Source organism: Schistocerca piceifrons, chromosome 4 (genome assembly GCF_021461385.2).
Source record: "Schistocerca piceifrons isolate TAMUIC-IGC-003096 chromosome 4, iqSchPice1.1, whole genome shotgun sequence".
NCBI classification, from domain to species: Eukaryota; Metazoa; Arthropoda; class Insecta; order Orthoptera; family Acrididae; genus Schistocerca; species Schistocerca piceifrons.
Window position 1 is genome coordinate 524,815,235 of NC_060141.1, and position 21,702 is coordinate 524,836,936.

At 41.0% G+C, this 21,702-nt stretch overlaps 1 protein-coding gene across 1 annotated transcript in view; it reads right to left on the reverse strand.

The window, feature by feature from the left end:
• Positions 1-3,126: 3,126 nt before the first annotated feature.
• LOC124795978 overlaps positions 3,127-21,702 on the reverse strand; it is a 258,146-nt gene continuing 239,570 nt past the window's right edge. Inside the window, exons 20-21 of the mRNA XM_047260060.1 lie at positions 16,173-16,541; positions 3,127-4,577 (exon numbers count right to left, since the gene is read on the reverse strand). Of these exons, the coding sequence (XP_047116016.1) occupies positions 4,567-4,577; positions 16,173-16,541 (380 nt within the window). The 3' untranslated portion in view covers positions 3,127-4,566. The remainder of the gene's footprint in view (positions 4,578-16,172; positions 16,542-21,702) is intronic.

Below are 21,702 nucleotides of genomic sequence, written 5' to 3' on the forward strand. Positions count from 1 at the left end.
ATATCTGGGATGCCTCGCAACATGCTGTTCATAAGAGTTCTCCACCCCCTCGCACTCTTACGGATTTATGGACAGCCCTGCAGGATTCATCGTGTCAATCCTCTCCTGCACTACATCAGACATTAGTCGAGAACATGCCAAGTCATATTGCGCCATTTCTGCATGCTCGCGGAGGTCCTACACGATATTACGAAGGTGTAACAGTTTCTTTGGCTCTTCAGTGTAATAACTATGGTAAATATTATATCAGCCAAACTGGCTGCTCTTTTAATATAAGGTTTAAGGAGCATTCACAGCCACATAACAACACAGCTTTGGGATTTTATTTATCAAAAACTGATCATTCTATAGGGAGCATTGAGAATAGTATGCATATGCAAAAGGGCCATGCTCTCCACTTGCGGGAAGAGCTTGAAATTTATAAAGTGAAAAAAATAAGAACAAACAAAAGTGCTCAATGGACAGAGCAATTTTGTGCCCAGTGGCTACTTTGCTTTGCTTGACAATATTCTACTTTAATCACTGAAAGATTCTGTTCTATATATCATGCTTATGTCTTTACATAGAATAGAGCGCTTTACATATTTACTTTGTTTTCTTACATTGAGCGAATAATTCTTGTTTTTTCTTGTCCCTTCTCTGTTTATATTATGTATTTCACTAACTGGATAATCTTATTAATGGCCTGGTATGTGTTTTATCATTCTTTTCTTGGAACGGCATGTTGCAGGGTACGAGGGGTCCTCTGGCTGTTATGTTCCTCTAACTACTACTCATCTGTATGGCATTCTGGCATTAAAGCTAACAGGAGGTGCTGATTACTTACTACAGTCTGTTTTCATTCATTTGGCTTATTTTGCTGTTTGGTTCATCATTTTTATTTTATTCTGGGTACTCTTAAGCTTCTTCTTATGTATGTCCTTATAGTTTCATCTTAAATTCGTTACAAGAGCATGACTGAATAATTGCCACTTAACTATTGCCTTTTTCATAATCTACCTTTTGTTGTGTTTTAATTTACTGAATTGTATTACTGTAAAGACTTATACAGCTGGTAAGCCCGTTACAGACTTTACTGATACTATTCTTCTTTCTAATTTATATCATATAGTTATACAGGGTGTTACAAAAAGGTACGGCCAAACTTTCAGGAAACATTCCTCACACACAAATAAAGAAAAGATGTTATGTGGACATGTGTCCGGAAACACTTAATTTCCATGTTAGAGCTCATTTTAGTTTCGTCAGTATGTACTGTACTTCCTCGATTCACCGCCAGATGGCCCAACTGAAGGAAGGTAATGTTGACTTCGGTACTTGTGTTACCATGCGACATTTCTGTGAACGTTTGGGCAGGCATTGTTGGTGATGTCTTGATTGGGCCCCATGTTCTTCCACCTATGCTCAATGGAGCACGTTATCATGATTTCATACAGGATACTCTACCTGTGCTGCTAGAACATGTGCCTTTACAAGTACGACACAACATGTGGTTCATGCACGATGGAGCTCCTGCACATTTCAGTCGAAGTGTTCATATGCTTCTCAACAACAGATTCGGTGACCAATGGATTGGTAGAGGTGGACCAATTCCATGGCCTCCACGCTCTCCTGACCTCAACCCTCTTGACTTTCATTTATGGGGGCATTTGAAAGCTCTTGTCCACGCAACCCCGGTACCAAATGTAGAGACCCTTCGTGCTCGTATTGTGGACGGCTGTGATACAATACGCCATTCTCCAGGGCTGCATCAGCGCATCAGGGATTCCATGCGATGGAAGGGTGGATGCGTGTATCCTCGCTAATGGAGGACATTTTGAACATTTCTTGTAACAAAGTGTTTGAAGTCACGGTGGTACGTTCTGTTGCTGTGTGTTTCCATTCCATGATTAATGTGATTTGAAGAGAAGTAATAAAAAGAGCTCTAACATGGAAAGTAAGTGTTTCCAGACACATGTCCACATAACATATTTTCTTTCGTTGTGTGTGAGGAATGTTTCCTGAAAGTTTGTCCGTACCTTTTTGTAACTCCCTGTATAATTAAAGAATACATGTATGGCTGCAGTAGCATCATCTGGCAAGCTTGTGACAAAAATGTTTTGAGGCTGCTGTAAGGGAGTTAGTTTTGAACAGTAGCGCTGTTAACAAGGTGACTGTAGTATATACTATATTTTATATGTGTGTGACGATGCTGGTGCTGATTTTGTGGTTATTGTTTGATGATACCACTGTGGCTCCATTAAATCAGGACTTTTTTTTTTCTTTTAAAATTCAGATGTGCTTCATCATGTATAAAGTACATAATTTTCGCAAGTATGTCAATAATACTTTTCATCGTGGCCTATTTTATTGTTTCAAGCTGTAGATAATCCATTAGCTGTATTTGTGCTTTTTCCCATGTTTTACTGCAGATCTGAAGATGGTCATTGCCGACTGAAACCAGTAGCATGAGAACCTACAAGTTTGTGATCATGGACATGACATAAAGAAAGTTATTCTAAAAAATCAAATGGCACAAGCAAATTATGTGCAAGCTAATACACAATCCTGTTCATTGTGATCATACTTTCTGAACAAGTAATGTGGCAGAAGTATATTTCAGTGCCATTACAAAACTGAACAACAATAATACTCAAACAATTTCAAAATCAGACATTTGAAGTTTTTCAGTCTTTGTGATGTGAATAGGCAAGTATCTCCAAAGCCACGATTAAGCAGATAATTCTAAGAGAGAAAGAGGAGGATATCGACCAAAGAAAAGAAAGATAGATAGAGTTTAATATTTCATCAATTTCATGAGAGATACGACACTAGTTCTGTTTCAGGGGTTCAGGCCATGAACAGTTTTACAAACTGTTCTGATATTTACTTTGAATAATTCATGAAAATCATATTAAACCTACTACACAACAATTGATAAATAACTTGCACAGAAAAGACGTAGGTGGTTGATATTTTTTTTCATCTAAACAAAAGTGAGTACATTCAAAATCTTTCCATAGACCACAGAAAGTTTATTTTATAATTTATTATCAAAAACTGTACATGAAAATAACATTTTTACAATCTGTTCATGGTATTAACACTATAAAAACATTGTATTTTACAAAGATTATTACAACTGCTTACACTTTTCTGGAATAAACATTACTATGAAAATATATATCTATAATCATAGTTTGGTATGATACATAATGTTTCATCATTTACTATCTGAAATACAATTTAATTTTAGATAATGTCTGTGGTTGCGTCAATTATTGTTTAACAAATGTTATCAGCATTGTCAAAGATGGAAACTACAGTTGTCTGACAACAGATAATATAAATAAAGACAGAGTTATGGCAAATATATTGCTTAACACTCTTTGCAAAACATAGGTAAGACACATTACATTATCTAAGCTAAACACACAATTACTGTCAGACCGATGTCAAGAACATGCAACATCCACCTAGAAATTTCAAATGAAAAATGTCAAGTAAGAAAAATAGAAAGGAACCAGAGTTGAGAAAGTGGGGGCAGAGAAGGTTCATTCAGAAGCATAAGTAAACAAAAATTTCACAAAGTAAGAGATCTCATATACAACTAACAACAAAAAGTGTGTATATGCTTTTTTTTCTTTTTCTCATTGGTTAAATCATAACTATTTATTACTAGTCATAATGATATGAAGTTTTTATTCACTTCAGATTCCTGTGGAGCTTTCTATTCTTGAAAGACTTCTTTTTAGTTAAAATGATGTTTATGTCTCTGTTCTTTATAATCAATGATGTTAGACTTTGTAATCGTGTCCTATATTACACATTTACTGTATACAATATAACCCCACAGAATTAAATAAAACTCAGTTTAATTTGTTCCTTGGAGTAGTCTGAGTGAAGAATAATTTCATTAACAAAATGAATAATTAAAATAACTGTCATCAATTAACAAGTTCAAATCAGATATTTAAATAAATAAAGACGAATAAAACGGCTACTAATTGCACTCCGAGGCACCAACAGTTACTTAATAAAAATATGGAAAAACACGTGCACGCAAGTGCAAGCGCGCGCACACACACACACACACACACACACACACACACACACACACAAGTTTATACTGACACTGGAGTTGCAGTTGCTTTTCCTGCATTTAAGTACAAATTTCACTCTGTTTATTCCTATAAACTTAAAGCTGTCCAGTTCAACACCAAAATTTTACTAAATAATCTGAGAATTTATTAAAATGTCTTGATAAATTAGGTAAAAAAATAAAATCAGTCTCACATGTGCACCTGAGTATTGTGGAATTAGCTGTGTCTTAAAGCTTGCTTCGTGGAATTCAAAGAGAGTGGACGGGTATGCTGAGCAACTGCCTTACACAATAAATGACAAACTGTGAATGTGCCATAAAACATTTTTAAACTATACCATCAAATTAGAGCACACTGAAGTCATGTTCCTGGAGAAAGAAAAGGTTCCAGTATCTTTATGGTCTTCACTTTTCAATGTGCTGGAACTTTGGAGAATATCTGCTGCAAGTTAGTGGCAGAAGTCCCACGTAAGACAATGACATAATCACATCACACCTGAAAACGAGTCAGATCATGCAGCTAAGTAACTTCTATCACTGCATCTCTAATTTTAATGATTGTGTTATGTTTACTATATGAACATCATGCTTAAATATAAGATATAAACATTATTTAACACAACATAAAAGCAAACAGCGATCTGCTATCTGTTTCAAAGGAAATCAAGACGAGTGAGTTAGGTGTGTTGTGAATGGTAAAACTTTTTGAAATGTTCCATATGAATGAGAATCTCTACTATGTAACTGATAAAATCCAAGTTATCAGTATTGGGTGTCTTATCTAAACAACACTGTCAATGAATGAATTTTTAACTAAAATGGACATCACACTGTCACTCACTGCACGGGATTAGTGACCTCTTTAATTTCTCCAAGGTGACATTTCTTGCAGCATATTTATGGTAAGTTTCACTTTGAAAGCCACAAAATATTGGTGTGAAACATTTAGAGGTAGTATTTCCAATGAAAGCAGATAGTCTATCAAGTTTTAGAACTTCAAAACATTACTTTAGTGATCATCTGTGAAACTACACTTCAAGTCTGCCTATTCATATACTTGTGTCAAAGGTCATTGTACTTCATTGCCATGCATACATACAAGAAAAGTATAAAATTATAAAAGAAAACTATACACTGCTGAATTCTGCATGGGGCCTTATTGGGAAACAGACTATTTACTTGAAGCACGGTAGATAAATTAATGGTAGCATGGCCATGTTTTGGAAACTACGCATCTTGCTGTGACAACTGTAACAGCAGTCTCTGTCATTGAGTATTGTTCTTGTGTAACTAAAACAAATGTTACAACTTTGTTTAAAATGGTGTGTGTTTGGGGGGGGGGGGGGGGCGGGGGCAATCATAAATGGTATATCAAAGTACGTAATATCCCAATGAAAATGGTCAGAATGTAATGCTAACAAATGTGATTCTATCACAAGTAAAACATTGAGAGTATACAAATAGAGCAGTCTTCATGTGTTATATACACATTTATCAGTATGAATTAACGCTTGTGTTTGTAATACTGAAGCATGAGCAAGGCAGTGACAATGTCCAGATGGTGGAAATTATCAATAATGAAATCTGAATGAGATTTAAGTGCATAATTGGCATCAATAACATTGTAAAATTATGATAAAAAATCGGACAGTGAGAAATATCATCGTAATTGGATGTCCCCAGATGTAAATAAGACAGAGATAAAATGTTGAGGTATAAAGTGGTGAGAAGCAGTCATTTCCATCATGTTCTGTGTTATAAAAAAAAAAACAAGAAATTAAGTGAATGATTATGAAACAGAAAGACTATGCAGTCTATGGCACACATCATGCAACTTCAACTATGATGTATAAATTTAGCTCTACATATGGAGTGTTAACTGCCAAAATTACAGATGCATTTCTGGTATGGCTTCTGACATAATAACAAGAATTCAATTGATAGTGTATTAAAAAGTTTCTAATTATCCTGGTTCCTTAATATTTAATCAAATGACACCCACCAGCTAGAACACTTTGCAATGGGAAGCCCTCCTCTAACATTGCCTTCTTTTTATATAGAAATAACCGATACCATGTATAGTATTGATTCTTGTACAGGTAAACATTATATCAGCTGTTTAACTGAATGAACTTCATATGATTTTGTATAGGATGTGTTATGTTTCGGGCTAAAATATGTAAAAAGAAATCAATTTGTTAGTACTCTGTACGTACAGTAAAAATTACTCTTCTTTTAGAAATATTTGAAATTATGAAATATCTGGCATACTTAAAATTCCTATTATTAATTGCATTATCTGACTATAATTATAGAACTTATTTCTGGACTCTCTCACAAAATAATGATACATTTTGGTAAAGATTCTGCTTTTGTCAAGAAAGTTTGTGAACTCTTTTGCTTTGTAAATTCTCTGGAATATTGTGAGTACCACAGAATGTTCATAGTAGAGGACACGCCTCTGATGGAATAAAACATGTTTTTGATTGTGTCACTAATAATGTAATTTGTGATGTGATAGAAGAGGAAATTGTAAAGATGGAGTGGTATTGAAAAATGTGACAAAGAATAAAACTAAAGAATAATACAGGCAAATCATCTTCAGTTATTTAGTCAATGATATAAATCAAAATTTCACCCACAAGAATATACCCCTAGATGCAATAACTGCAGCCAACAACAAGAAGAGAAAATGAAGATAAGTAAAAAGTTTTTATTTTGTATATCTCACACCTCTCGAAACTTTCAAAACTTGTGCAGAGACAGAGGGTGAGATTACAACTTCAATAACCATTTTTATTAGCCTTCAACACTGAAATTTCAAAAACATCACTACTACAAAAACAAGGAAATTTATAAATTTATACAATCCAAAGACTAACCGAACTGTCAACTCTGTTCTCTTGACAGCACAACACTTCACAATGTAATGCGCACTTTCCCGTCTGACGGCGATGACTCCTACACAGTCTCCCCCCCCCCTGACAGCAGACCTCTGGGAATGTTTTCTATCAGTATGTGATCCATCAACCTGCTCAAGAATTTGCCTCTGGTGCTTATGTCTTCTCTCAAGGGGCTGATCGGCCTCCTAGAGGCTGCTTTCCTGCTGTCCCTGTGGGGGAACAGTGTGTCTTACTTACTTACTTTCATTCATTCATGATCTCTTCACCTGACTTCAATATGTGTGCGGGTTTTTCTCTGTTCAATGAAACCATCTGCCATTTACCATTAACATCTATTTGTCTTGCACTTTATACAGCCCTGAATAAGGTGAATGTAGTGGTTATTGAACTGCATCCTCCTGATTATAACGTGTGAACATGAATGAAGCTCCTTGCGCAGGAGATGTTGCTGTTCCTGTGCCGTGAACCAGCTGAAGGATGGAGCTTGGATATGTGGTTACGTATTTGTTGTGGGACAAACAGCATTTCCCCCATGGCTGAATGCTCGGCTGTAGCAAAAAATTCTGCTGGCAGATATTAGATCTCTCCATAAATCAATTTGGCTGTAGATGCTCATAAATCTGGTTTACAAGCAGTTCACAATCTCAGTAGAACCAATGACAAAGCCGAGATCCAACTCTCCACAAGCATAACAACATAGCTTTACAGTTCAAGTGCCAACATTTCACCATTCCATTACTCAATGGATGGTAGGCAGTTGTGTGATAAAGCCAGAATCCACACAGTCCGGACACCTTTAAGAATGACAACTCAAACTGGCAACCCTGGTCAGTGGACACATGCAAAGGGCAAACCAAATTGTGCTATCCATGTAGCCAGGAAGATTTGTGCTATCATCTCTCCTGGTGTGTCCAACAATGGCACTGCTTCAGCCTATTGTGTATATTGGTCTTCGGTCATTAGCAGATAGCAAAGCACTTCCGATGGCGGCAATGGTCTCACGATATCTAAGTGGACATGTGCAAACAATTCTGTCATCAGTGGGAAATCCCCTACTGATTTGTGGATGAGGTGCCCATTTTTGCAACTCTGGACTGCCAGACATGTCTTCATCTGTACATGGCAAATGTTCCTTATGCTTGGCCACACAAACCAGTCTGTCATGAGATTCACTGTGGTGTTTGCAGTCGAGTGGGCTACCCCATGAATACTGTCAAAGGACAACTTCTACAGTTCATTGGGGACAAATGGCCATGGCTTGTCTTGTGAGATATTGCACCAGACTTTCTTAAACTGCAGTCCCGTATAAATGTTCTGTCACAACTCTTTGAGCTAGGGATCAAGTGTTTGTGCCTTTGCTAAATGTTCATAATCAATAATCTAGGAGATAGCCGCCAATCTAGACAAGACTTCAACAACTATGTTATCCATGTGTTGCAAGTCCATGGTCAACTGACTGCCTGAATTGCCATGGGGAGCAGGTGTCTTTGTTCTTGGTGAATGCGAATGTCATCGGTTTATGACCAGTATAAACCGTGAATGTTCTAGCTTCCACATATGGACAAAAGTATAGCTCTGCCTCATATACTGCAAGTAACTCTTAGTCATAAGCATTCCATTTGACCTGCTCGTCCTTGTACTGCTGGAGGGCTGCTCCAATCAACTGTTGGCTGGCATCGATCACTACAGCTTATGGTGCCTGTTGAACAGGATGTGCCAACAGGATTGCCTTTCTTGGGCTGGATTTGACTTGCTCAAATGCCTTCTGCATTTTGGGAATGAATTTCAGAGGCCATCAGTGGTATTGATAGCTACGATGACAGGGTGTAGGTGCAAGTTTGTAGGTTGGCACTACGACACCGACACCGATGACAGTGCCCTCTAGCCAGCTCTGTGGAGATCTACGAGCTTTGCTCCAGATTCAGTCCATTTGATTCCGAGGAGACGACCTAGCAACATTGTTTCTACTTCATAGGGGGCCATTACCGACTTTGTTCCTTCAATGACAGGTTTTCTCACTACTAGTAGCCCTTACCGTTGATACCTGTACGGCTTCGCACCTACGTGCTCATCTGTACGCAAAGTTAAGTAAAAGAGTTACAGCGTGTACACAGTACTTCCTTTTCCTGTTCCTACTCGCTTCCTACATTTGGCCTACACATTCAGTATACAGGAGCAGACCCACATGCCGCCTTCCAGGCAGGATACAAAAGTTGGCGATGAGGATGGGATAAAAAATTTTTTTTCCTCTCCTATCACTTCCTTTTTCACTCGGTACTGCTTTAGTTTTTTTTTGTGATATCCCCCTGTGACTGAGTGACTGTATCTAAGTGCTCCTACCTTTCGCTATATAAACTTTCATTTGTGTAAACCATGGCTTTGCCACAGGAACAGGCTTCGCTGTTCGATCTTGTAAGTTTTCAAGCTCAGCAAATGATGCAGCTGCTTGCTGCCATAAATGGACTGGTCACACTACAAACTGCAGCTACTACGGCGCCTCCAACGCCACCGCCTGTACCAATGCCAACGACGGTTCCAGCGCCGCCATTTCGTGCCTTCAATCCTGACGCTGAACGCTGGCCAGAATACATCACCCAGCTCGAGGCACACTTCGCAGCATACAACATACCAAGTACAGAGCGGCTTGCCTTTTTCACTGCCAACGCGGGTGTTTTGTTATATCGTGTGCTCGTCAAGTTTTTTCCCATCACCCACCCAGAAACTAAAACTTACGATGAAGTGATTGATGCTTTAAGCTCCCACTTCTTTGATAGTGTAAATGTGGTAGCTGCACGCTACAAATTCTTTTGCCTCCGGCATGGCCCTACTCAGTCGAATAAATCTTGGTTAGCGGACCTTCAGGGACTAACATCTGATTGTGACTTTAATTGCTCGTGTGGACGCTCGTATGCAAATATAATGATTAGAGATGCTATTGCGCAGAATGTGGCAGAACACTGCATCTGCGAGCAAATGCTCAGGTTTAAAAACCCGTCTTTGCAGGAAGTAGTGGACCTGCTAGAAAGACAAGATACATTAGATATGGCTAGTCCGCATTCGACGTGACTCCATGTGTGTGTGTACTGTTAGCGCGGCACAACACGTGCACTCCTGCCCAGCCCGAGGACTGCCGGGCATGCCATGCCACTCGTGCGCATGTAAACATGTTTCACACCAGGCACCCACTAAGAAACAGAAATCATGTCCGAACGTCTTTCGTGCCCACCCACGGGACAGTTGCCCATTCCGTCAAGCACAGTGTTATTTTTGTAATAAGAAAGGACACATGCAAGCTGTGTGTAGTAAGAGAAACTCTGATTCACAACTTGTCTCTGGCTTGTGTGACTTGCGTGGGCATCACTGCAATGGCAACCGTCGTGATCATGACTCACACCAGCCTATGCATGTTAATACCATTTATTTAAAGCATTCTGCTTTACATGCTTCTACAGCTCGTTGTGTGAATCAAGTTTTGCCAGACACTTCCTCTCGTATTGAGCGCGATGCGAGGAAACTTTTTGTGATTTTGCACACTTGTGGACGTTCTGTTCGCATGCAGCTGGACACTGGTGCATAAGTTTCTTTACTGAACAAATCAACGTATGACTTGCTTGGTTTGCCTCCGCTTCGTCGTTCGCATTCCACGCTGACTGCATTTACTGGACAGGAAATCTCAGTGCTCAGCGTGTGTAGTTTGCAACGACGCGTACAGTTTCTTTCCATGTGCTCTGCTCTAGTGATGCTACAAACATTTTTGGCTTGGACGCATTTGAACTTTTTGGACTCGCAATTCAGGACAATGTACTTTGCATCAACGCTAGTGACCATGCAGACAGCGGTGCCACACTATGCGATGATTTTGCTGAACTCTTTTCTGATGGCCTTTGTTGTGCCACAGACTTTGCAGCGCATGTTGTAGTTTAAGACAATTCCATGCATATTTTCTGGCGTGCACGCCAAGTACTGCATACACTGCGCGACGCCTTAGCTGTTGAACTTCAGCATTTGCAAGACAGTGGTGTTATTGAACCTGTTTCTGCTTCGCCATAGGCTTCGCCTATAGTGTGTGTGAAAAAACCAAACGGTCGTCTCCGTATTTGTGCTGACTTTAAATCTACAGTAAATCCCCAGACAGTGGTAGCTATGTTTCCCTTACCGCATCCTGAAGACATTTTTGATAAGCTTGGAGCGGGAAAATTCTTTTGCATGATTGACTTGCGGGACGCACACTTTCAGATTCCACTCGACGAACAGTCGCAGAGCTATTTTGTGATCAACACCCACCTTGCATTGTTCAAGTTTCGCCGCCTTCTGTTCGGTTGTGCTTCGGCTCCTGCTATTTTCAGTCTTACTTGCAACAGTTGTGTGCCACTGTCCCTGGTTGTTCCAACTATCTGGATGATATAGTCGTATCAGGTCGCATCCCTGACGAACATCTTCAGAATTTGCGTGCCTTATTTACTGTATTTGTGCAGGCAGGACTAAAGTGTAACAGAGACAAGTGCAAATTTTTTCACACTGCGATTCAGTATTTAAGACATATGATTAATTGACAGGGTATCCACCCCTCGCTGTCCCATCTCAGTGCAATTAGAGACTTGCCAGTGCCCAGGAACTTGAAAGAACTTCAGTCTGTGTTGGGCAAAATTACATATTATATTCGGTTTATACCAAATGCAGTGCAGATTGCAGCGCCTTTGCATCGCCTTCAGTGTAAGAATGTTCCTTTTGTTTGACCTTCGGAATGTGGCGCTGCTTTCCACAAGCTCAAATCTGCTTTGTTGAGTGATTGCTGTTTGATTCCTTTGGATCCCTCCAAACCTGCTGTTTTGGCTGTCGATGCATCGTCTCACGGCGTCGGAGTGGTTCTCTCGCACTGCATTAATTCTGTCTATCGTCCGATCGCCTTTGCGTCTAAGATGCTCAATTCTGCCCAGCAAAACTATTCCCAAACCGAGAAGGAAGCTTTAGCTGTTGTCTATGGAGTAACCAAGTTTCATGATTTTTTGTACGGTTGAAAGTTCTATTTGGTCACTGACCATAAGCCTTTGACGTGGTCGTTCCACCCGTCAAAACCAGTTCCAGCCCGTACTGCACAAACGTCACAATGTTGGTCTTTGTTTTTGTCTAACTACAATTACAAAACCTTGTTTCGTCCTATGGCGCAGCATGGCAATGCTGACGCTTTGTCTCGTCTACCTATCGATTCTGACACAGTGTTTGATTCTTCTGAATTGTCATGCATGTTTATTGATTCGCAAGATAAGGAATTAGCTGATGGCTTTCCTGTGGATTTTCGTCGCATTGGTTCCGTGACAGCCACCAAAGCTTCTTTGCATACTCTTTTGCAGTATATTCATATTTAATTGCCTCCCTCTGCTACACAGATTCGTTATCTACTTGTTCGACATTACTTTGCGCAACGTCACAACTTGTCTGTACACCACAGTGTTATCTTGTTATGAACTGACAATGATCAGTCTCGTGTGGTTGTACCTCGTTTGTTGCAGTCGCAAATCCTCCAACTGCTGCACGCTAATAATTGGGGTATAGTGCGGGAGAAGCAATTAATGCGTCGTCACTGCACTTGGGTCGGCATTGTTAAACATATTGAGAATTTTCTTACTAAGTGTCGCTCTTGTGCGGAGCATCAATCTGTTCCCTGCCAGTGCTTCTTTGCATGGTCGACTCCTACTGCGCCTTGGCAGTGTGTTCATATTTATTTGCGGGTCCTTTCTGGAACACTAGCTGGTTGATAGTCATTGATGCATACAGCAACTTCCCTTTTGTTGTACCTATGTCTTCTACTACATCTGCCAGTACAATTTGGGTTTTGATGCCTATTTTTTGTATCGAGGGCCTTCCTGAAGTTATTGTTTCCGACAATGGCCCCGAATTTGTGTCCTTTGAGTTTGAAGCGTTCTGTGCTGCTAATGGCATTCACAATCTGACCTCAGCCACGTTCTACCCCCAGTCGAACATCGAGGCTGAACACTTTATGCGTACGTTTAAGTCGCAGATGAGCAAGTTGCACGACACCCACTCTCGTGAGCGCACGCTATGGACTTTCCTTGCTTCATATAGCTCCCAGCCGCACGGCACCCATTCCGCAGCGGAATTGCTACATGGCTGTGCCCATCGGTCGCTCCTGCAGCTATTGCAGCCACCGCTGCGTGCTCCCGCTGCTTTGCCTCGTTCTGGCTTTGCGCTGAATGCTTTGGTGTTCTATTGCATTTTCTCCGGCAGGCAGCGCTGGGAGCAGGGGCACATTCTTCGCCAGCTTGCTGCGCCTTATTTGTCATTTATCGTCCCTCTGTCACTTTCAAATGACACCGGAACCAGATCCGTTTGTGCTGTCCTTGGTTTCCTGCCGCTGGTTTTCTGGCAGAACTGGAGGCTTTGTGGCTTCCTCTGCCTCAGCCCACAACTCCACCGACGGAGCCTCCACCGTTTGCACCTCCGCAGCGGGTGCGCCTGCCGTCGTCGCTGCTGCCGGTCTGGTCACCTGCACCGCATGGGTGCCTCTCATGCCGCCATGGCCCCACTTCTGGCCGTCTCCGCCGCCGTGTTCCTCCGTGCTGCCCGAACCGATGGACGCTGGGGCTGCTGTCACGAGGCCTCTGCCATCAACCATGGAGGTCATTGCTCCGCCTCATCACCCAAGCATACACAGTGGCAGTGCGTGTGCCTGGGCAGGTTTTCCACGGGGCGTTTTCCTCGCCCGCTCGTGGGTGGACAGTGCACCCTGGCAGTTTCGCTGTCCGCCCCCTCAGCAGCGCCGCCCCTGGGTCCCTCCACCTGCCGCCGGAAGCCCTTCTCAACGACGGTGCGTCGTTTCAGGGGGGAAGGATGTGGTATCAATAGCTACGATGCCAAGGTGTAGGTGCAAGTTTGTAGGTTGGCACTATGACACCGACACCACCCTCTAGCCAGCGCTGTGGAGATATATGAGCTCCGCTCCAGATTCAGCCCATTTGATTCCGAGGAGACAACCTAGCAACATTGTTTCTACTTCATAGGGGGCCATTACTGACCTTGTTACTTCAATGATAGTTTTTCTCACTACTAGGAGCCCTTACAGTTGATACCTGTACGGCTTTGCATCTACGAGCTCATCTGTATGCAAAGTTAAGTATACGAGTTATAACTTATATGCAGTACAGCAGTACTTCCTTTTCCTGCTCCTACTCGCTTCCTACATTCAACCTACCCATTCAGTTTACGAGCAGACCCACGTGCTGCCTTCCAGGCCATATACAGAAATCACACTGTCATATTTCTACCTGTTAGTGTTGCTGTCATCAACAGTACCTGCTTTTCACCCATCTCTAATAGATGCTGTCAGTAATAACTTACAGCTCCAAGAAACCCTTTAAGTTGGTGATAATCAGTAGAGCACGGTATTTCTTTGATGAAAGCTACTTTGTCTTTCAGTGGGCGTGTCCCAGCCGCTGACGATGTAGCGTAACCTAGAAATGTTTCTGGTGCTTCCTACCAGCAGTACACTGATCTCCAATGTGGAATCCAGGAGTAGTAGAGGTCTGACCTCGCGTCTCTAATGCCCAATCTATGGGGCAGGATAGGTAAGTGAGATAAGTCACTCACCATGTTGGGCTCCTTCCTATGCTCACCTCCCTGCTGCAGATGCTTTTGTTGAGTCTTGCGACTGTGCCTACTGCTGGGCGCTGATGCCGTTTGGGTAGGTGCATCTCATAGCACTGTTGTTGAGTCAGCAGTGATTACAACAGACATGTTGCTAAAAACTGCTCTGGTTCATCCCACTGTTGTACCTCGTGTCCTGTCTTGGTGAGCTCTTCCAGCTGGACACTGTCTCTGTGGCATGTTCATCTTCTGCAGTTTATGTAACTGCTTCATTACATCCAACTGCTGCTCTTTCTGGGTAGCTCCTAACTCATCAGCAACCAATGCAACACTTACTGTAGTGAGGCATTTAATGTTTCAAAAACTCTGTCCGCTAACACTATGAGTGCAGTAACACAATCTTTTTTGTATATGACCACTGCTGTTTTGATTGCCCCAGTAGCTATGCTAACTATACATGACACAGTGTCCTGTCCAGTAATTCTGTGTCGCCAATGATGTCAGGGGAGTGCCATCAGTACTCGGAGGGAATCATCTCCCCCATCAACTTCTTAGGCAAAACTTGTTGAATGCGCTGATCCAACAGTTTATACACACTGCTGACTAATAACTTTGTCAAAAAAAAAAAAAAAAAGAATTGTTGCTTTTCTGGCGACGTGAGAATGAAATGTGTCTATAGCAGGTACCTAGGGATCTAATGTGTTTATCGCTACTGCGAATTTCGTTCATTCATCCCTTACTTCATTCTGTTCAAATGCCCGCTCCAGCACTGCAAATCAAAATGCCAGTTTGTCTGGCAGAAATTGTCGTGTCTGTACCTTCATCTGTGGTCTTCCAATAAACCACATCTGGCACCACCTGGTGATTACACACTCATCATTGGACTTCCCTGCTCTGACATCACTAATTGCAGGTCTGCGATTTGTGTCTGCAAACTGTCCTGGAAGGTTGCGAACTGCTTTCTTGTTTGTCATCTAGTTATGTCTTGACCTGATGATATCATATGGTTCTGTGTGTCCATTTTACTGTTTTTACTTGCTTGCACCACTTTATGGCAATCCCTGTTTCTCACTATTTAATCAAATGATACACACCAACTAGAATGCTTCAATAACCTTTTTCATCAGACTTCAACAAAGAAATTCCAAAATCATTGCTACTACAAAGACAAGGAAATTTATGTAAACCAAGGAGTAACCAACTCTGTTCTCTCCAAAGCACAACACTTCATGGTGTACTGTGGGCTTTCCTTGTTGATGTGGTGACTCCCACAAGCTGTTTAAGAACACTGCTCCCATTTAAGGTATGCACAAAACAAATCTATCGATACACACAAAGGAAATTATTAATGGTATTTTGAGGCAAATTTTATATTTACCGAAGTGTAGACATAATACTATTTTCAGTAATGTGTACATTCTATAAGTTACAGAGATGATAAAAATAAACACCTAGATAACATGGATGGCATACAGTTGTAAGTAGTGAAAATTTATGAAATAGATATTTTATGCTGATGTAGAATTTCAATATAATATACATATTTGATTTGACAGAGAAAAAACTGAGTACTGGTAGCCACTTGCCTGTTGTCTTGGGAGCCATGCGTCTTGTAATGGCCGTTGTAATAGCAGTCACAGTATCATCGAGCAAATCATGCAGCAGTGCACATGCTGTTTCATTGCGCAGCTGTGCTTCATCACGCCGGTAGTCAATCCAACCAGGTTCTTCGTCACGTGCCTCACGCACAAGCAACTCATCAACATGGTCACGTCGTCGCCATCGTGGTCCTACAGCCAAGCGCCTGAGTTTGCCAGCAGAGCCTGATCCTGCACCAGCACTACCATCTAGAAGGGCTGTTGCCCTCCGTGTCACGTGTGCTCGCACTGCTTCCTGACTTCGCTTCACTGTCATCTGTTGTCGAGGAGTCTCTTCACCATACTCATCATCTGTACCTATAAACATACAACAACTTAAGAGTTTTCACTTAAATGATGCACTGTTAGAATAATTTTTGTACTAGTTTGTGAGTACTACTTTAGTCCCCTTGCCTCAACCTGCACTATGCGCAACTAAGCTTAGTAGCAATTAAAAATTAATGATGATGAAAAATCTGTACCCTTCATGTACGATAAACTACATTTCACCAACACCCATCTTGTCGTAAATACAATTTTCTGTGGAAGAGCAGGATGATTAAGGTTTAACCTCCCCACAGACCACATCATCAAATACAAACTTGGCTTGGTGAGGGATACAGGATTTCAGCATGTCCTTTCCGAAGGACCATCTTGGAATTTGTCTCAAACTATTTAACAAAATCTTAGAAAACCTAAATCTAATTCACTGAAAAGAAATTTTAACTCTGTTGCTGTTAAAGGTAATACATACGCTCTTGCCTCCCCCTGACCCAGGACAGGCTTTATAAGCCAGTTATATGGGACTGTACAGGTAGTGAGCAGACAAGGTACCTTGGTAGCTATCCAGAAAAAACTAGAAGCTGTGTTGGTCATTGTGACACACCTCAGGGTGTTCCCCTAAGCTACAGTGATGCTGGGGCTTCACTGGCAAAAACTGTGACACATCTGGTATTCCAGAAATGCCCGAAAACACTGTCCTCAAAATGTGCAACATCTGACCAGCCTGTCCTTATTCAAGAGTGAGTGTTGAACAAAGGTGGGTTCTTGTATCTCTGAGTTGGAAGCAACTGGGGAAACTGGCTGCACATCTGTACCACTATGACTCAGCAATAACAGCAAGATGCTACCCAGTGTTGATAATGTATCTAAGCCACCAGGAGTTGCCTCTTCTGTTGAGCCGAAGGACTCGCGTCCAAAGCACAGCTCCAATGTTAGTGAGGTAACAGAGCCTCTCAGGGAAATGACAGGCAGACTGAGAAAGAAGGCCAGTGTGTACTCATTATGCTTGCTGGAAAGACTAATTTGAGTTGTGGAAAAGGCTCTGGCAGCAGTTATTGTATACTATGGGTGAAACTTCTTGAAAATATGAGGGGTATTTTACTAACTTTAATTATCATCTTGAAAGAAAATGTTGTTAATAAAAGTTTTGTTTATTTGGAGGTCCTAGTTTGCAGTCCTGGTATGCTCTGAAATGCAGAGACCACACTACAGCAGCATGCTGCTAGAGGAGACAAAACAAAATGGCACAGTCTCATGTGGTAAGCCATTTTCTGAATTCGCAGAGGGACAATGCTGCAACAATGCGTGCTGAGATGATGGAAGTATACAGGAACACTGGACCATATTTGCTACATTTGTCAGATAGTGTAGATGTTTCAAGTGCAGTTAAGCAAGCCTGAATGATGAAAACAAAGTGTCAGATCATCTCTCCATGAAGAATCGGGAATAGCAAGAGAAGCGGACGCCCTGATGCTTGAAGGCCATCACAGTACAATCCAGGCAAGAACAGAAAAAGTGAAAATTGGATGTGGATCAGTTTTCAATATCTTGCATGACATTTTGAACATGACAAAGATCTCCATCTGCTGGGTTCTGCAATCGAGCAGCCTGCCAAGCTGCAGCAGCAACTCAAATGTGCTGTGTTAGACAAAATCACATGATTTATTTAGCTGCTTAATCACAGTGGATGAGTGCTCAGTGTATCACTATAATTCCAAGGCAGAGGTGCAAACCAAGCAATGGATTTGTGCCGATATCCCGTTACCAGAAATGTAAATACCCAATCATCAGTTATTTACATAAAACAAATATTTGTTAATAACTTTAAAAATAGTTGCATGTAGTAATATTATTACCAAACAGTTAGAAGTAGACAAGAAATTTTGTCTTACCATGCATATCGGGCTCCTTTGTTCATATTAATTAAAGCTTAACACTTTGGTCACTGGTTGATATCACTGAGAATATAGTACTTTGATGATTCGATCATTCAGTTTCGACTGACCATTGGTGCTACAGCGGGTGATTTAAGTTTTGTCAACAGCAGTGTAGGCGTGGAGACGTTGAGAAGGTTTTTGGAATTCCTTTTTTTTGCCCCCTACCACATTATGTTGTTCATGACAGGCAAACTGTCAGAGGAGCATACAACTGAAATCTGCTAACGAGGAGGAGGAGGAGGAGGATATTAGTGTTTAACGTCCCGTCGACAATGAGGTCATTAGAGACGGAGCGCAAGCTCGTGTTAGGGAAGGATGGGGAAGGAAATCGGCCGTGCCCTTTCAAAGGAACCATCCCGGCATTTGCCAGAAGCGATTTAGGGAAATCACGGAAAACCTAAATCAGGATGGCCGGAGACGGGATTGAACCGTCGTCCTCCCGAATGCGAGTCCAGTGTGCTAACCACTGCGCCACCTCGCTCGGTCTGCTAACGAAATTATGGGTTGGTGTCAAGGAGAAATTTGGTGGTAAGCCGTCCAAGGGGGGTATTTTTGCTCTGTGACAATGTCCACCTTAGCCTGACAGGACAGGTACACATGATGCTTCTCTGGGCTATTAAATTTTTTCTCCTGACAAGGTACCCAGTGAGAGGCATTTATAGAATGCAAATGTAATTTTTGAGGTAGAACATTTCCAAAACAGCTAAAATACAGCCTTCAACAAACAAGTTCTCCATCCAATCTTCCATTGCAGTGAATTATTGTCACATTGAAAAGTCAATATGTTGAGACAGACACATGCCATCACGAAGTTTCATTGCCACAGCAATTTTTTTTTCCAAGGTGATAAAGCTTTATGACTACTTCTTGCAGTCATGCTGGCACTAAAACCACTCATAACCTAGGTTTGGCAGCCATTCTACGTCTATATCTACATGGATACTCTGCAAATCACATTCAAGTGCCTGGCAGAGGGTTCACTGAACCACCTTCACAATTCTCTATTATTCCAATATCGTATAGCGAATGAACTCATATATCTTTCCGTACGAGCTCTGATTTCCCTTACTTTATCATGGTGATCGTTCCTCACTATGTAGGTTGGCGTCAACAAAATATTTTCGCATTTGGAGAAGAAAGCTGGTGATTGAAATTTCTTGAGAAGATTCCGTTGCAACAAAAAACGCCTTTCTTTTAACGATTTCCAGTCAAAATCCTGTATCATTTCTGTGACACTCTCTCCCATATTTTGCGATAATACAAAAAGTGCTGCCTTTCTTTGAACTTTTTCAAGGTACTCAGTCAGTCCTACCTAATAAGGATCCCACACCGCACAGCAATATTCAAAAAGAAGACAGACAAGTGTAGTGTAGAAAGTCTCCTTAGTAGGTCTTTTACATTTTCTAAGTGTCCTGCCAATAAAACGCAGTCTTTGGTTAGCCTTCCCCACAACATTTTCTGTGTGTTCCTTCCAATTTAAGTTGTTCATAATTGTAATACCTAGGTATTTAGTTGAATTTAAGGCTTTTAGATTAGACTGATTTATCGTGTAACCGAAGTTCAATGAGTTCCTTTTAGCACTCATGTGGATGATCTCTCACTTTTCGTTATTTAGGGTCAACTGCCACTTTTCGCACCATTCAAATATCTTTCCTAAATCGTTTTGCAGTTTGTTTTGATCTTCTGACAACTTTATTAGTCAATAAACGACAGCATCATCAGCAAACAACTGAAGGCGGCTGCTCAGATTGTCTCCAAAATAGTTTATATAGATAAGAACAGCAAAGGGCCTATAACACTACCATGGGGAATGCCAGAAATTACTTCTGTTGTACTCGATAACATTCCGTCAATTACAGCAAACTGTGACCTCTCTGACAGGAAATCACAAATCCAGTCACTTAACTGAGATGATATTCCATAAGCACGCAATTTCACTATGAGCTGCTAGTGTGGTACAGTGTCAAAAGCCTTCTGGAAATCCATAAATATGGAACTGATCTGAAATATCTTGTAAATAGCACTCAACACTTCATCTGAATAAAGAGCTAGTTGTGTTTCACAGGTACGATGTTTTCTAAACCCATGATGACTGTGTGTCAATAGACTGTTTTCTTCAATGTAATTCATAATGTTCGACACAATATATGTTCTAAAATCCTGCTGCATATCGACGTTAATGATATGGGCCTGTAATTTAGTGGATTACTCCTACTACCTTTCTTAAATATTGGTGTGACCTGGGCAACTTTTCAGTCTTTGGGTACGGATCTTTCATCGAGTGAATGGTTGTATATGATTGTTAAGTATGGAGATAATGGATCAGCATACTCAGAAAGGAACCTAATTGGTATACAGTCTGGACCAGAAGACTTGCTTTTATTAAGTGATTTAAGTTGCTTCACTAATCCTAGGATATTTACTTCTACGTTACTCGTGTTGACTGCTGGTCTTGATTCGAATTCTGGAATATTTACTTTGTCTTCTTTTGTGAAGGCATTTCGGAAGGCTGTGTTTAGTAACTCTGCTTTGGCAGCACTGTCTTCGATAGTATCTCCATTGCCATCGCGCAGAGAAGGCAGTGATTGTTTCTTGGCGGTAACATACTTCACATACGACCAGAATCTCTCTGGATTTTCAGCCAGGTTTCGAGACAAAGTTTTGTTGTGGAAACTATTATAGGCATCCTGCCCTGAAGTCCGCGCTAAATTTCGAGCTTCTGTAAAAGATCGCCAATCTTGGGGATTTTGCATCTGTTTAAATTTGGCATGTTTGTTTTGTTGTTTCTGCAACTGTGTTCTAACCCGTTTTGCGTAACAAGGCGGATCAGCTCCGTCGTTTGTTAATTTATTTGGTATAAATCTCTAAATTGCTCCCGATACTATTTCTTTGAATTTAAGCCACATCTGGTCTACACTTACATTATTAATTTGGAATGAGTGGAGATTCTCTTTTAGGAACGCATCAAGTGAATTTTTATCTGCTTTTTTGAATAGGTATATTTTTTGCTTATTTTTCAAGGATTTGGGGACTACAATATTCAATCTCGCTATGAAAACCCTGTGTTCAATAATCCCTGTATCGGTTTTGATGCTCGTTATTAACTCAGGATTATTTGCTGTTACGAGCTCAAGTGTGTTTTCACAACCGTTTACTATTCGCGTCGGCTCATGGAATAACTGCTCGAAATAAGTTTCAGAGAATGCGTTTAGCATAATTTCGGATGATATTTTATGCATAGCCCAGGAAATAAACATGTA